Below are 17,581 nucleotides of genomic sequence, written 5' to 3'. Positions count from 1 at the left end.
CGCCCCACTGGGGCACACACCCTGCTCACCAGCCTGGGCAAAGGAGATGCTTCTTCAGCGTCGGGGGCCCAGCCAGTGTCCAAAAGGGAATTCTGGGGGAGTTATTTGTGAAGAGAAAACATCTGCCCAGGGTACTTGGATTGCCTTACCTTTGTGCTGTGGAGTCTAGAAGATGGGGAACACCTCTGACACCCTGCTTTCTCCCACCCAGGGGCCAAGGTACTAGTAAGCATCCAGGTGCAGAGAGTGAGGAAGGAGGCAAGATGGTTTTGCAGAACATGTACTTAGGGAAGTCCTCAAATGGGAGAACAGCCATAGCCATGCATCCTCCCCTCAGAAAGAGTGAGCATCATGGTTAAGGAGGCATCAGGCCTCAAGAGAGATACACGAGCATGCCTCAGGGGCCACTATCTCCCAAGTGCTGGCCACGACCTCATCCTCCCTGGTACCAGAAGGACCTCAGTACATGTCTGCATTAGAGAAATGAGGGATGGGGAGAGGGAAGGTACCGTAATGGGAAATAGCTCCCAGAAGGGCTTCCTGCCAGCAGGCTGCCCTCCCCACAGCTGGAGGGAGGCTGCAGAGTAGGTTGAGCAGCAGAGCACAGAGTCACACCTTCGCCAGCCTTTCCCCCTCCACCTTGGGCACATTTCGGGTCTCTCTTTGCACAGCATCCATTTTATTTCCAAGCAGAAAGACCACTGCTCCATCGTCGATACCTTCCTGCAAAAAGAAACAGAGTAAAGCACCCTAGAGGTGCTCCCTCAGCTGAGGGAGGGAAATATCTTGGAGCAGATCCTGTTCCAGCTCATGCAAACAAGACCTTCAGTAGCAGCAGGATCAGGCCCTTTAGCTCATTAAAGGGCCATTTCTCAAATAGCCCCAGGGATTTTTGGAAGAAAGCTTAAACTATGGGAATGTATTTCAAATGTTTGGTATGTACAGCTGGCATACTGAGAGAGGTAAGACAGGACATAAGTTCCTCTCTGGGAAATAACAAGCCTAAAGAAAGGAGTTTGTCCTACAGCCTGTTTAGAATTTAAGTTCAGTCAGAGCCTCTTATTAAGTTCAATTATTCTTATGTATATGTGCAGTACTATTTGTCTGATGTGCTGTCGTAAACTCAGCCATCCCTTGCTGAAAATCTGCAACTAAGAAACTAAGAAACTTTCAACTCTTGTATAGGATGTCTGTAGGAACTGTTATTCGTAGGCAATTCCTGGAGCCCATTACCCTTTCTAAAACTCCCTCTAGTTCCACTGACTCACCAGAACATCACCAGAGTAAGAATTACAGAACGGGGCTCAAAGTCATTTCCACACTTGACTGCACTGGACGACTTAGAGTACCTGAACAGCTTCAAAGCAAGATAAATACTAAGGGGGGAAAGGAAAATAAGATAAATTATTAAAAGTTACAGATGTTGGGTGCTTTGATTTTCTTTGTGCTCAGCTTAACCTTCCTGAAAGGACCTTGATTTTCAGAGGATGGTTAGTTTTGAAAATCTTAACCCTGGATCTTTTAGAGTCCAAAGAAATAGCTAAGTGGGTTTTTTTTTTTTTACTCCCAAGAGGCCTGTGGAAGCTAATAATATTAGAAACTTCCAAACTATGCTTATTCATTTCACTTAGATCTTCATTTTTGAGACTCAGCACAACCAAAACAAAACTACCCTTGACAATTTCCCTTCAGCTCTCAGTCACCTATAAACAACTTATTTAAATTATACAGACAGGTATTTTTGTCTCCCCTATCAGATAAAAGCCTCTCTTGTATCAATAATTTGGAAATAAAAAGCAGGGGAGGAGACTACAGTATTAATACAGTATTAATACATAGTGACCAAATAAAAAAGAAAGGAGAAAAAAATCACCTGGTAAAGCTGAAGGAAATGAGGAAAAAAAATAAGGTATTACTAATATTTCTGTTTCATCTAGAAGTCTCAAAGCAGAGTCAGGATGTGATTTTGTGAAGCACTGTGCATGCCTTAATAGCATGCTTAATAACATACACTACTGTTTTAGCAGGTCCCACCACCTTCTGCCATAAAAACAGCTGTCCCTAATTTAATGAGCTACCACAGGCTTTGGTATGTTCAACAAGAAGCCCCTGGTCCGAAACTGACTACCGCAGGCAGTACCCATAGCATCTGCTTTGATAATTCATCTTCCCAAGGTAAATAGGACCTTCTGTGGCATCATAGAATATCACTTCCAGACCAACTGTTGGAACTGGTCTGGAGCAAGGCAGCGGCAGTACCACCAGCGTTCGAGAGCAGAGGCCCCGCTCATACCTGAACACTGCTCATCCAGTTCCGCACCGCCGTGAAGGAGCACTCAGCTGTAATGTCGTACATCACCAGAATCCCATCCGCCTTCCGAAAGTACTGCTTGGTAATGCTCCGAAACCTGAGCCCAAATGAAACCAAAGGCACTCTCAGAACCATAGCTGTGACAAAAGCCAGAATGGGATTATCTGTTTTTTAGTGCAGGCTCTCTGCAAGGCCTGGCAGCCCCTGTGTGCAAGATATGTCCCCTGGGGCTGGTGTGTACAGACTGGTGACAGACAGGTCTGGTCCTTGCACCTTTGAGGCAGGCCTGGCAGCCGTGAATAAGCAGGAGTCTTTCCAAATGCATGGTGCTGAGAAAGCAGAAAGGAAGACAATTGCAGGTCAGGAGGAAGGAAACAGAAGAGTCCATTTTGGTGGGATAGAAAAAGGTAATTGCCTGTAAAAAGGGAAATGGATGGGAAAACCATAACCATTCTCTAGAGTCTGGAAGAACCTGCAGACTAAGTTGCACCAAAGTATAAACTAGGCATGCATAAAGTCTACCCCAGTGCTTCCAAAACAGAAATTAAGATCTCAACATCAATACAATCTGTTTCCACTTTTAAATCTAAAAAGCAATGCCAACATACATAAAATCAGCCATTAGACACAATTTCCAGAAGATACTCCCACCAGACATCTACTTTGCCCTGTGGGTACCAGTTAGAACCACAGACTTGCATTTTGGGAATAAATTACAACCAAAAACAAACAAGCAAACAACCTTAAAATTTGTAAGCAGTTTGCGACAAGGCCATGATATAACCACATGGATGGCAAACTGATGGAGTTAAATGCAACACAAGTACTGAGATATCATTAGAGAGCTGTGTATTTCAGCTCTGCGCAGGATAACAAGCTCTCCTATTAAGAGGAAAGAAACCTACAGCAAGTAGTGACCTTCCTGAACTCTTCAGATGATTGCCTGAAGCCTGTTCTTTCTCACTAAAATAGCAGCATGGCATTCAGACAACTACGCAACTGACAAAGCACAGACTCTGGCAGTCAAGATGCACCTCTGGAACTACAGGACAGGCCAGATGCTCCAAAAGAAACTACAAATGTAGCATGCATTCATCTCAGGGAAGTCACCAAGGAGTTCTCCTTGCACATTCCAAGTGGTTTCTCTGTCTCTTCCATAGGATATTCATAGTTGGACACCTCCAGTTAGAAGTAATTAAGATTTCTTTAGACGTAAGAAAAGCTTTTGCTTATTCTCAGGTCTCCTATTCAGTATCAGCATTCAGCCAAGTTCTTTCTTGCAAGTACCAGGTCTTCATGGTCTAGCTAACTGACGTAGACAGCATCATTACTCTGTTCGCACAGTTCAGGATTATAATATTTCCCATGACCTTGGCTGTCTCCTGAAGGCCTGCCCCCATAACATATTTAGATCAAAATACCCAGTACTTATTTTTGCCAAGCTCTTGAGATAAACAGCCCCCTTAAAATAGGCAGTGGTGGGCAGAGGAGGGTCAAGTGTGATCTCTGCTACTCTGATCCTTACCAACAGTGCTGGTAACATTGAGTGATTACCTAGACTTTTGAAACTAGAGGCCTTCAAATGCAGAACCTGTATTCACCGTCACAAAAAGCTACACTGCCCTTCTACCAAGGATTATCACTTCCATGAGTCTGCCAGCAGAAGGGACAGTGGAAGGGGCCAATAACCTCACTGAAAGAGTCCAGCAGGGTAATCAAAATCACCTTCCCCACAGGCCAAGCTAATTCAGCTGGCTTTGTCTAAATCAGATTTTCCACTCTGAATAGCAATTGGTGGTGAACAGCTGGGGACAGCAGGAGCCCAACTGAATCTGAAAACAGAGTGTCTACCCAGAGCCTTCATTTTTATTCTAATCTGCAGCCCTGTCCTGCAGCTTTTCCCAGAAGCAGGCTGATACAGGAGAGCTTTGAGAGCTAGAGAAACTTTAAACCTCACACCATACATATGGATAGACTACCTGAAACCACAAGCATGCAGGTCAGATATATGGAAAACTAATTTTCCATCAGTCCTCACAGCAATTTCCTGAGGCCCTGCTACACAGCCACAGCTTCTAGAAATCTCTGAAGCAGACCTTTGCTGCAGGTTCAGCACTGCTGCGACCTCTATGGTCCTTCTGCAGCTAATAGTCTTCCCAGAGACAGAAATGAGGTGCACGCACTCCTTTCCTTTCCTCCTGTTTCCTACCCTGAGCCTGGCAGTAGGGGATCCTCAAAGAAATTGCTTACCTTTCTTGTCCAGCTGTATCCCACAACTGTAAGGCAACCTGGGTGTCATCCACCATAAGACTCTTCACCTGATAATCAATACCTGTCAGGAAGGTAACAATGGTCATAAAATAGGATGGGGAGAGAACAGTTTGCCATCACAATGGCCAGAATCAACACTATCTAAATCAGAGACACTGCAAGATTGAATTGAAATTGAGAGGGACCATCTTTACATTTAGTTGGGCTAAAGTATGGGCAAAAAGTATGTGTCCAGGCTGCCTTTCCCACCCTTCTTAGCCAGATGAATCAGGAACTCTATTACTTACCGATGGTTGCATTGAGTTCAGCCAAAAACCTGTCATAGCAGAAGCGGTGGATGAAGGAGCTCTTCCCAACGCCTGAGTTACCTACAAACACCACTTTAAAAATGCGCTCTGGGAAACAGCTGGCTGGTTCCAGTGCCTGGAGCTACAATGGGAGAAAGGCAGTTTTGAAAAGCCCAGCTGCAGACTGTGCTTGGATTTAGGCATTGCACCCCTGCACTATAAACCTATGGAGCTGGAGTTAGGAAGAGAATCAGAAACCCTCAGGTCCCCGATAGCAGGTGTTTGAGGAAGAACCCCAAGTAATTACACTCACCCTGGTTTCAGTGCCAACAGGCTGTTCTCTAGGAGGCAACAGAGCATCATCTAATGCATCTGCATTTTTTCTACCATCAGCATCACCCTTCAAAGTCATCTTCAACCACTCAGCATCTGCTGCCAATGACCATCTCTCCTTGTCTCTGCTCTTCTCTCCGAAGTTTGTGCTGTCTCCTTTTCCTGTCTTCAGCCCTGTTCTGTTGCCTGGGAAGTATTTACAGTTCTTCCTGTTGGGTTCTTCCACAGCCACATCCACTGGGAAGGCGAAGGCAAGGTCCACAGAGGCCAGTTGTCTGTATTAAAGCCCATACGCACCACAAATAGGGTGGGAGAGAAGGGGGCGAGGGGAAGAGGAGGAGGTTGCACATTCCCAAAACAACCAATGTGATCCAATTAGTGCATACGCAGTGCTTGCAGGAACTCTACTTCACACATACACTCCCCATACTCCCAGTGACTGAGGCATCAGCAGCACCTCTAGGGAAAGAGAGACAGCTCACCTGAGCTACACTGTACTCACATGTGCCGACATTTATTTCATTAATTTTAATAAAAATTCCCACCTTCCAGATTTTTCAAGGATTATTTGTCTCCCATTTCCCCCAGTACTAAAAATTAAGGCAAAGCATACCAAGGTGGCAACAGGAAAAAACAAATATAACACCAAAAGGTAACAAAGGTTTTGAGGTTAGCAAGAAGGGTTTTGACTGCATGCCAGGGATGGGGGGGTGGCTAATGATCATTGGGAAGCCACATGCAGTGTGCACACATGTTACTGCCCTTCGCTGAAGGCACACAGCCGTGCTTCAGGGAACACGCCCATTACTTCCAAACACTGCTGTAGCAGAGTCTTACTGAGTTTAGGCAGCAGAAACCTGCTACAAGTGTGCAAAGTACAGTGAACATGTTCACACCAGGGTCACTTTGCCTGGTGTTGGCTCTGCTCTGGCCTGCATCTGCACCTAGCCTGAGGTAAAGGAGCCAGGACCCCAAAGATGCTTATTTTTGCAAGCTTCTAACCAGCTGTGGTAGTGCGGAGTAGGAGTTGCACTAACTGTGCCTACACAGGAGCAGGCTGATGCACTTTGTTCACGGGTATAAAGCTGACATGGTAAGTGGAGGAGTAATCTTCAAAACAAAAGCTAGAATAACCAATTTAAACTACTGGAATCATTGCTGAGAAGCAAGACAGCATCTTAGCTCTACCTTGGCTTTCCATAGTTAAAGAACTAGACAAAGGGAGTGAGAAAGCTTAGAACTCAACCGAAGGGCTTTATCCACCACAAATATCTACATTGCCTTCATTGGCCAACAGATTGCATTTGGAAGCAAATTAGAGATGCTTACTACAGTCAGTCTCTTCAGAGGCAGCACATCCCACCTCTCTCTGGAACATTTTTCTCTTGCTACTAGTGCAGGAATCAAGGCAACAACTCTTCTCTCTCACTCCTGCAAATATACCACCCTATCAGGGCTGCAAAACTTACCTGCTGCCATGCCTACGCTTTTTCCAGGAAAGGGAGCTCACATTCCTGGTCGTCAGCCCTGCATCTGCCCCAAACACCAGCCCAGAGCCAGGCTAGCTGGAACCTCTCTCCATGGAAAATAGACACATCCTCCCAGTCTCAGGCTCTGGGGAACAGCCTCCAGCTCCCAGGGCTGGCAGGAGTCACAGCAATGAGGGGCTGAGACTCAAAAGAATCTTTGAAAAAGTGGCGGGGAAGGGACAAACACAAAACTTTCTGAACAGTGACTTCAGATCTAATGGATTCTATTGATGTTTCTCAAGCAATGTGGTGTGACACAGCACTGGGACAGAGACAGGATCAACAAATACTTCTCCCCTTTTCACATAACCCTCTTTGCCAGACTTTTCCACCTGTTAAGCCTTTCCAGTAGCTTTATGCCAGCAGCAGCTAGCAGAATCTTTGCAAGAAGTAGCTGATGGGGCAACTTGATTGCCAGATCCCATGGATAGCATGTCTGCCAGTCACACAGCTATGACAGAGCTCTGCCTCAGACCTATCTAAGCAACCTCCCAGCTTGGGCTCAAGAATCAGCCCTGTTCCACAGTTCACCTGGTATTCCATCAGTCCATGAGCTTGAAGCTCAATTCTTAAATGCCACTACCAAAATTGCAAGTATTAGGGGCAAGTTGAAGCTGTGAGAAACTCTGAGCCTAGACCTGTGTCTCTGGTTTGCACCAGGATAAACTATGAAGCAGTGGAACTTTCTGCAGAGACAGGGAAATGTGCTGCTTTTGAAACCAGTTTGGGGCCAGCAGTCGCAGGGGAGATCCAGCTCCAAGCTGGGTCAGGGTTGGGCTGGCCTCCCCTGCCTCTCAGAGGAACCAGGCTTTTGGCCAATACTGATGTGCTGGTCACACAACTAGCTTGCAAGGGCTGATAGCTAATGCCAGCACAGTTCAGGCAAGCAGGCATATATGAGTATTGAAACCACTGTACAGTCTGCATGTAGGGTGAAAAAGGAAAAAAAAAAAAAAAAAGGTATTGGTCACACAGACATGTTCACCTGCCCTGGCTGAAGGGGAGACCTGGTATGCCAGGTGAGCACCTGCATAGGTGTGGAAGAAGAAGGGTAGGATGAACCCACCTGGAGCCAGGCCCTCTCCTTGCAGCTTTCAGCTGCCAGAGACAACTCTAGCCTCATGCAACTCCTGCCCTCTCCCACGACCCAGAGATATGGGCTCTGGCACAGGATTGCTGGCCAAGGAGGAACTGGCACACGTGGGAGATGATCCAGTCATTTTAATGGAGCTGCCTGACTCGATCAGAGGCAGCCTTTGTGACTCCCACACTATGAATGCTCCCGTAGCTTCTGATGGCATTTCGTTTTGCCCCCCCATTGCTACATGTAGAAGCAGCCGAGAGGGGAGCCACCCCACTGTGGAAATTAGCTAACAGTATCCTCAGCTTCTCACTGAGCCAACACCACCTGATGCCAAGAGACAGCTAGAGCCACAGTCAAGCTGCACCCCCCACCATGCTCCCAAAACCAGCCAGCACCAAGGTGGGAAAACTAGACACAGGGCACAGCTTGACTGACAGGATACTCCAGTGGGCACAGACTGACACCACAAACACAACACAGATGCCCATCTAACCGTCTGACCAGCTTGTCATCCATCAGGTAACTGCCTAGCACTGACCCTTTCTTCAACAGGAGCTTTCTGCTCTGAGGTGCCTAGAATTTGAAGAGAAAAGGGATGAAGAATGTGATTAGGATCCAGGAACCTGACTAGCCCTAGTTTAACCACTTGCCACCCATGCAGATTGCTTCAGGAAGGCAATACCAGAGCCCTGGCAGCCCCACACCATGCAGCAATAGTACCCTGCTAGCAGGCTTGAACACAGGTGAGCACAGCGCTTGCTTTTCTCAGTTCAGCTCATTTAACTCATGCAAGAAGGCATTACTATTGCTGCTCTCCCATTTGCAACAAAATCCATCAAAACTCATGGTGCCTCAAACTGAACTCTTCCTTTAGCCAGCCTTCCTTTTATTTCTGTGGCTTGTTCTCCACTTGGTTTCACAGCTGAATCTCTTATTTCCCCACCTGCCTTCTTACTATGCTGATGTTTTGTGGGACAGACCAATTGCCCCTTCCTCAGAAGGCAGTAGTACCCTCCTCCTCCACTGGTACTCACCCAGAGGTGCACATGCACCATAAGAACAAAGGACCACCTCTCATGCACATGCTCCGCTATACATGAATGCCCCTCTCCATGCTTTCCTCCCACTTACCTCAGACTACACACTTCCTACAACCAGTGTTTAACAACTCCCCAGAAAAGGAGAAAGCAAGACAACTCCCCTTGCAACCCTCTTTGCCCCGTACAGCAGCTTTGTCATCCCCAGCAGAGCCAAAGATGAGCAGCTTGCCTGAGATCATGCAGGAGAGCCTGTGTCAGAGAGAGGATTGACCTGCCAGCTCCTCCAAATGCCACGCTAAAGCATAGCCCTCCCCACTCCCAAATGGACTAATTGCTCTGGCTGCACACACAAAATACGAAGTGAGAGACAATGTGGCAAGGTACCCACCACCTCAGCATTGAAGGAAAGGGAGGTGTGCTTGCTCCATAAGTCTGGAGATTTCTGACACATCCACACAAGTTATTTCTGGAGGTAAAAGTGGGGAAAGAAGTGTTTGTAGCCTGCCAGATCTGCCTCTGGCAGCAGTTTTGAACTGACCATCTGCAGGCAGATCTGGATAGCTCTTCCTTTGTGCTGCCCATGGCCCAGGGGAGGACTATGAAGACTATTTGTTTAATAACCCCTGGCTTATTTTAAAAGGCAAAAAATTAAAAAGCTGGTCTGTTGGAGAGAACTCCCAGGACACCTTTACCATAATGAAGCCTACAAAAGGAGACACTCTGGATTCCACAAAGGACCTCACCCAACTAGGAACTTTGAGGTAAAAAAAAAAAACCAACCATTTTTTATTTATAAAACTGGTGTTCAGGAGAAGCTCCAGCCACAGAAGCAATCCAACACTGAGAGGCACACAACTATGGAGCGCATGCCTACTAAGGCGAAGGACCCCCGAGTGCACAGTGACTCTTTTGGTCAATACTGACATCTGGCTGTGGTTCAGCCAACCAGTGGTTGTCCAGTGAGGATGGATGAGGCAGTTTTCAGGGTATGAGCAGGTTCACTCAAGGGCATTCTCTAGACACACAGGAACAAGGAAATCGTGTTATAGCCCATGGGAGCTGAGTCATGACCTTCAAGCCACCTGCAGTGCAAATGGCCTCCCAGGCAATCTGCTATGGAACCACCCTACCTGAGGAGGAAACAGCCTGCAGAGTACGTACCTGGGTAAGAAATGAGAAACAATGGGGCATGTTTTGCCATTGGTTCTGCCATGCTTTATTGGCCTGCCACGTTTGTGTAACATTTGGCTTTTCACTGGCATGGTAAAGAGACAGACATGACATCACAGCTGTAAAACACACGATTGCAAGGATTCCACAACAGCAGCACACGTACAAGCATTTTGGATGGGAAAGTTTCTAGCTTATCAGTGGGACAGAAAAAAATTCTGGTTTATCAGTGAAATACAAATACACGTGCAATGCAGTCAAACTCCCAAAACACTCTTCATGGTGAGCAGACATGAAATTTGCACTGTCAACATACAGCATGCAAGCATAACTCCATAGCTAGATGGGTCATGGGTGTGAAACTGAACTCACTACCCCTGGGCTTTAAAAACACCCAGCAGTAGTTTGCACACAGGTAGAAACAGCCACACATTGTTATCTATGACCTTGACACTGGGGCAAAACAGCACCCCACAGCACAGTGGGGCTAGGGTCTGTCTGCCCCAGCAAGGCCAAACCTCTTATGAAGAGCAAGGTATTACGCTGGGCACTCAGAAGTGCAAAGGAGCAGCAGCTGGGTGGCTATGAGCCACGTATAGCCCAACTCCTCCTTCCGAGCTATGAAAGAACAACTGTTCACACCTTCATTTCACAGAAATAACACAACTCTTCCCAGCACTAACAGAGGGTATCAAGGCCTTGGGTTTCTTTTTAAGCCTGTAAAAGCAGTAAGAGCCTCTGGCAGAGGCTAAGAGTCTGTCACACACTAAGGATCCCCATCAGAAGTCTAGACTCTTCTTTCTGCTGCTGCAGGGAAGCGCTGCTATTTTCTCTACCCCTTACAGTGTGACAGGCTGGAGAGCAGATCTTCTGCAGGTGTATGACGATAGCAGCATCTCTGCAACCCCCTGGAGCCCTGCTTTCCTGTGGTGGACTGAAATGAGAGTGGCCAACAAGATGTCCCGGCTGACCCAGGAAAACACATTATTGCAATATAGGCTTCATCTGCTCAGCGTGATCCAGGCTTGTCAGATGAGCAATGACGGTAGGAGGAGTTCACCCTGCTGCCCCCTCCCTACTGCCAGCACAGAGAGAAGAAAGTGGCTCCTCTGTACTGTGACTCTCTCTGCTATGCTCTTAAGAGAGCAACTGTGACTGTCACGTTTCAGAGCAGCCCTGAGCAGGTCCTAGTGGCGTAAAAGAAGAGGAGAACAGAGGAGAAGCAGACAAGCTTTGCACACACAGAGGCACATACATGAACTGTGGTCTCCACGGGCCACCCATCCCACCCACAGGAACCCAGAAGCTGATGAAGCACTATACACAGAAAGCAGAGAACAAACCACTTTCTTTGCCTGCTTGCACTGAACTCTGCTACAGAGTGACTGTGTTTATTACCTTTCTACGAAGGAGCAGGGAGCTCTGGTGCACGTGCACACTTAGCAGCTTTAAAAATATATGTATATAAAAAAAAATTCCTTCAGATTTCAGAAACACACACAGCAAAGCACATGCACACACACCTCACCTCCATCCAAAACAGTTATTGAAGTTATTTTACACAGTTGCTGCTCCACTTGGAGAACTCCAGCCTCTCCCCTAGCAGGGTATCCCACCCCCTAGCTGGGCATCATCCATGTGCTTCCTTCCATGTTCCCTTATGCACCAACCAGAAAAATCTCTCACGGCCTACCACTGCCTACCCTCACTGCCAGACAGCTACTTCCAGATCTTCAAGTGGGGCATGGTGGCAGAGCAGGGAAAGACACATGGTGGCAGGGAGGGGTCCAAGAATAGTGCAGAGCAGCCTTGCCGGTGACATTTGGCAACACAAAGACTTTTTCATGAAAAAATAATAAGATCACATATTCATACTTATCTTGGAGACTGGGCAAGGCCAGAGATGGAGTAGACTCTTCCAGATGTCAGAGGGCCCCTGCTTTCTCCTAGCTCTTTGACACAAGGCTCACTGTTGCACCTCCACCCCAGCAGAGTTCACACGAATGGGGAACTGCCCCACATGAACATCTGAAAACATCTGCTACAAACTCAGAGAAACTCTGAAACCCTCCTATGCCCCTCCACCCCCAGTCAGCTGGCAGCACATCTGGGAATCCATCTTCTTCCTCACCACCCAGCTCCAGGGATGCATGCAGCTTCACTCCCCTCCTTGCATGTGCCCGGTGTCTGTCACAACGCACAGACCCCATGTGTGCAGCAGGCAGCACCCACTGCAGCCCTGCATGGTGCTGCGTGACAGTCACAAGCTAACATGCCTTGGGTTAAACCCAGGCAGTTGGCAATAGCAACCAGAGCAGCTCATCTCTAGCATGGGCAGAGAGGTGCTGTGAAGTCTGTATTAAGCACCACATCAGGCCTCGTGAACTCAGGTCATTGTCCCCCGTGGAAGTGACAGGCCCCTGAGTGGTGACAGCAACAGCAGCAGATGAAAGGAGGGTGGTTGGGAATTAGGATTTTCTTTCTTAGACTAACCAGCTTCTTGGCTTCAAAAGCATCTCGCTCATCTCGAAGTTTCTTGTTCATCTCTCTGTTCCAAAGGAAGACACAGGAGAGACACAATGAAGTACTCATCAGAAATAAAGACCAACATTTGAAAGCTAGAACAGAAAGGGAGCTTGGGACACAGAAAAATATGTTATTTATTGCCAGACATGTTGGGATTTCCATGTATCACAGCTCAGGTAATGGGCTCCACATGGTCCCCTTAGCAGGAAGGACTAAATTCCTCCAGTGGAGGGATTACTTGGTGAAATAACACAGCCTATACTCTGCCAGAGTTAGCCAGATTGCACAACTCTGTCTGGACCTAGAAAAACAAGCAGTGTCTGAGCACAGCTTGAATACACTCCTATAGCTTTCTGTGGGAGAAACAAGCACAGTGCTGAAACCTCAGCCCCTTACGTGCATAAAAGCTCAGCATCTCCCCCAGCTCTGTTCTTACCTGAGGAGCTCCAGCTGCCGAAGGAGGCTTTGTTTCTCTTTCCGCATGTTCTTGGAGACTCTATACACATCCCTGGGCAAAGGGGATTTTTAAAATTGGAAATAAATTAATAGGAGAGGAAATACTAAGATCCCCTTCCCAGAGACACTCCTCATACTCTCAACAGTAAGGGCCTGCTCTGTGCTAGGAGGATTCAAATGAAGCAGCACTGCCACAGGAGCTAGGGTGGCTGGGTTGTACTCCAGCTCTCCTGCTCTCCTCCAACGTGAGGGCAGGCAACTCATTTTCTCCTTTTACACTCCAGTTTCCACAGCTTCTAGAGATGGGAAGGATGCTCACTGCCATCTGGATCTGAAACATCCCAGTGTTTCAGCTAAGTATTGTTAGATTAAGCCCAAAACCAGGAATGCAAGTGACTAGAAGAGTATCTGTAGGAACTCCATGGAGGCAATGGTGAACTGGAAAACACATGGAGCAGAAGACTCCTTAAACTGAGGAATACCTATATCTTTTACAGTGCTTTTACAGCCAAATATCAATGAACATATTCATTTCCCACTAAAAACAGGTGGGAGGTAACAATATCACTCCCTGTTTAGGCCCATAAGACCACTAGGATGTTATTTCTTTTCCTCAAGAAGAGACAAGCAATCCTCTGATGAGACCAAGGTTCTAATTAGAGACCCATTTTCATCAAATACTTGCCCACCTTTCCTCTTGCCCACTCTTCCTCTTCACCCTTGACCACCCCTGCCTGGGTCCCTGCCCATTCCCACCTGTCTTTCTGCTCTTGCTCAAGCTGGGCCTCTTTCTGGAGCTTCTGTAATTGCCCCTTCACTACCTCCAGCTCCCATTTGCTTTTCTCCAGCTCTTCCAGCAGGTTTTCATTCAGGTGTCGGAGCCTTTCATTCTGCACACGGGTCTCTAGTTGCTCTGAGTTCAGAGACTGTAGCTGACGTTCCAGCTGCAATAGAGGAGAGGTTAAACACAAGAGAGGAAGGGGTTTGTGCTACAATCATGCCTGTAAAAACAGGCTGAAAAGGCAGATGTAAACAATGAGGTGGAACGGAAGTAAACACAACTGAGGTCTACAGGACCACCAGTGGCATCGAGAAGGTGAATTGGAAGCAATTATTTCGCATCATGCCAGCAGTGGGGAGCAAGCAATGCAATTAGGCACAGCTGAGGAAGCACTTCAGGCAGCATGAGGAGCTTGCTGCTATCGGGAACTGTAGAAATCAGAGTACAAATGAGGGTCAAAGGAAGACTGGAAAAATTTGGGTACAGGCAGGGGTGTGTCTGTTGGGACTTATTAAGCAGAGTTGTTGAAACGTATCCTTTAGTTTGGGAGCTTCCTGAGCCCATAGCAGCTGAAAGGGGGATATATTGAGGTGCTAGGGGTATCTCACAGTACATCTAGAAAGTCAAGTGATTGGGTGGCCTTTACTACTGTTGGAGACAGAACCTCAGGCTAGAGATGCTGTTTAAATGCCATTGGGGCACAGTTGCTCTAGACAGCATGACCCCAGCACAATTAACAAGCCTGATTTGGGAAGTTCAAAGCCTGCTGTCATGTACTCAACCAGTGACGTGATTCCTCACAAATGTTTGGTGTAGTCTGGGAAAGAGTCAAAGACAGATGCAGCAGTCGAACCTGCCCATCTCAGATGACAAGTAGGGCATCTCGAGAAGGATCATACTGACACTTCAGTATCTACCCAGCCATACCAGCTAACCAAGGCCCTGTGCTGAAGCTGGTGCTATGCAGAAATTGTGGTAATTACCTGAGAACTTACATCACCAAAATGAAGTTATACAATCCATGCTTCCAACCAAAGGAGAGCACCAGGAACCAGTTCTGACCAGCAGAGTAGGTAGCAGAGTCAGCTTCCACAAGGTTCAAGGCTAGATGGTTGTGTTAGAGACAGCACCACAAGCAGAATACAGGACAGGAGATCACAATTCCTAAAAGTTCCCAAAAGTGTTGAGCACAGAGGCAAGGCTAGCCCTTTAAATACCATGTGTGACAACTTCTTGCCACCAGTGACAAGGCTGGTGAGAGGCCTGGAGTACAAGTCTTATGAGAAGCAGCTGAGCAAACTGGGGCGGTTTAGCCTGGAGAAAAGGAGGCTGAGGGGAGACCTTACTGCTGTCTACAACTACCTGAAAGGAGGTTGTAGCATGAAGGGTGTTGGTCTCTTTTCCCAAGCAGCAAGTGATAGGACAAGAAGAAACAGCCTCAAGTTGCACCAGGGAAGGTTCAGATTGGACATTAGCAAAAATTTCTTCACAGAAGGGGTTGTGAAGCAGTGGAACAGGCTGCCGAGGGAAGTGGTGGAGTCACCACCCCTGAAGATGTTTAAAAGGCGTAAAGATGAGGCTCTTGGGGACATGGTACAGTGCTAGATTTAGGTTATAGTTGGACTTGATGATCTTTAGGATCTCTTCCAACCAAAATGATTCTACGATTCTATTCTGCACCTTCAGATAGACTCTCAAAGAGAAAGTAAAGCGGGACACTGTGGCACAAGATGAAGTGGTTTTTTTTCTTGCTACCCTGCTCTTTGCCAGCACACGCATACAGCAGTCATGAGCAGGAGTGAACAGAGCTGACCTTTCCTAGGTTTCCTGAAACACAAGCCCCATGTCTCTCCTCGCTGAGGCTACATGCACAAGTCACATCCAGCTTTGTCTGCAGACTTCCTGGGAAAATTTGAGCATGACCACATATGCTCAGCAGTGGAGTTGAGACTAAAAACCAGAAACCTCTGCCCACAGCCCCTGGATCTTTCAATAAGCCATGGCACAGGCTTCAAGTAAAGCACACATGCCCCTCCTTAAGAAATCTCTATCACAGCTTTTTGTTTGTTGTCTGTACTTGAAAGCAACACCATAGAATAGCATGATCACAATACTGGTCTTACACCACAAGAGGGACCTGATTATCCATGTAACTCTGAGGCTTGTACTAAGCTAAGAACATCAGAAATGACCAATCAAGTAAGAATAAGTGTCCATGTAGCTCAGTACTCTGCCTTGGCCCATGACAAGAGGAGATGCTACGTAGGAAGAGCATGCCTGGACACCCAACTATGGTCCATTCCTTTCATACATCCCCAGCATATATGGTCCCCAGACTAGGGATGATAGAGGCCACATCCCTGACTGTTCCTCCTTTTAATAAACATTTGCGAGCATGTTGTCCATTTGTTTGTCCAATCTGTTTTTGAACTGCTCAGCACTAATCTCTATGTAAAGAAGTATGTTCTTCTATTTAAAATTCATACTGGTCTCACTGAGTATCCCTCATCTTTGCTATTGCAGGATTTGGGGAATAACAGTTCTATATGAACCTTATCCACCACCTTCCCAAGTCCATAAAGCTCACTTATATCTTCCTTCAGACTCTTCCTCTGCAAAATCAAGTCTAAGCTTTCCTTGTTTCTCTTCCTAAGGTAGATGCTCCATTTAGATGCTCCAATCATATTAGTTCTCTATAACTTCATACTCAAGAAGGACACAGTGGAGTTAGAAGAGACCAGAACTGCACACATCAATTGAGGCATATCAAGGGTGTGGGCAGCAGGAAAATTACATCCTCTGTCTTATTCTCAATATCCTTCCTGATGGCACCTATGTTTTGCTGGCTTTTCCAGCTGCTGCACAAGGAGCTGATGATTTCAGAGAAGTCCTGTTTCATCTACATCACAGCTAGGTATCCAACTTGGATCCACCCAGTCACCAGAATCTTACAGGTACCTCCCATGACTTGTTTCTGTGTGGGTCTCAGTTCTTCAGACAGAAAGGAAAAAGACATCCAGAATGGACAATCCCACACAAACATCCATGCCAGGGCCAGTAGGCTAAAGGGAAGTTTCCACTTTGCTTGTTTCTGTGACTGATTAATCAGTATGTCAGTAAGTGCTGAAATGCAAATATACAGTAGGTACAGCTCTAAGTGTCACAGAACTGCTCACTCTGTGTTATTTTGGAGCAGCCAGAAAACACAAATTAGAGAAATTCGGCTCTTTTATGTCCACAAAAGGTTCCAAACTCAAAACTTCCAAATTTTTACCCCATCTTCCTTGTCAAATAGTTACTGTAAAACTGATAGGAAGACTGTGCCAAAAGAAAACACAGCAGATAAGAAAATGCATGGCCAAAACATTCACATGAAGACCTTACAGTTGAAGACAAACCAATCACTTGACAAACCACTTCAACACCTCCAGAGACAGGAGAGAGCTAGACTGACTAGTACCAGATTTGCTAGTAGCAGCCCTCAGCAGATGAAAACCATTCTCCATCAGACAAGACCTTAGCAGAAAGACAGCAGAAAGAGACATGCTACTATAGAAAGGATTTGGGTCCTGTTACCTTCTTCTGGTGGCAGAGGATTTTCTCCAGCTCCTGCTCTTTGCTGCACAGTTCCTTCTGGAGCAAGTTACTCCTGTCACGTCTCAGTGCTTCCTGCAGAGGTAAAGATATGCAGCTGTGCATGCAACACCCAGCATGGTAAGAGCTGTTCTTTGGCCACATGAGTCACTACCTCTGCTTCAGACCAGAGAAAGTCTGACGTCAGCCAAGGGAGATG

At 46.8% G+C, this 17,581-nt stretch overlaps 1 protein-coding gene across 1 annotated transcript in view; it reads right to left on the bottom strand.

Annotated features, from left to right (window-relative positions):
- The window catches only part of CRACR2B (calcium release activated channel regulator 2B), a 46,633-nt gene that overhangs the window by 4,045 nt on the left and 25,007 nt on the right, over positions 1-17,581 (bottom strand). Inside the window, exons 7-16 of the mRNA XM_082059154.1 lie at positions 17,365-17,457; positions 13,764-13,951; positions 12,988-13,059; positions 12,519-12,573; positions 8,309-8,388; positions 5,183-5,477; positions 4,870-5,011; positions 4,562-4,643; positions 2,294-2,408; positions 616-723 (exon numbers count right to left, since the gene is read on the bottom strand). Of these exons, the coding sequence (XP_081915280.1) occupies positions 616-723; positions 2,294-2,408; positions 4,562-4,643; positions 4,870-5,011; positions 5,183-5,477; positions 8,309-8,388; positions 12,519-12,573; positions 12,988-13,059; positions 13,764-13,951; positions 17,365-17,457 (1,230 nt within the window). The remainder of the gene's footprint in view (positions 1-615; positions 724-2,293; positions 2,409-4,561; positions 4,644-4,869; positions 5,012-5,182; positions 5,478-8,308; positions 8,389-12,518; positions 12,574-12,987; positions 13,060-13,763; positions 13,952-17,364; positions 17,458-17,581) is intronic.

Source organism: Streptopelia decaocto, assembly GCF_964273445.1.
Source record: "Streptopelia decaocto genome assembly, chromosome: 7".
NCBI classification, from domain to species: Eukaryota; Metazoa; Chordata; class Aves; order Columbiformes; family Columbidae; genus Streptopelia; species Streptopelia decaocto.
Note: the sequence above shows the minus strand (reverse complement) of the source record. Positions and strands in the feature narration are given on the sequence as shown.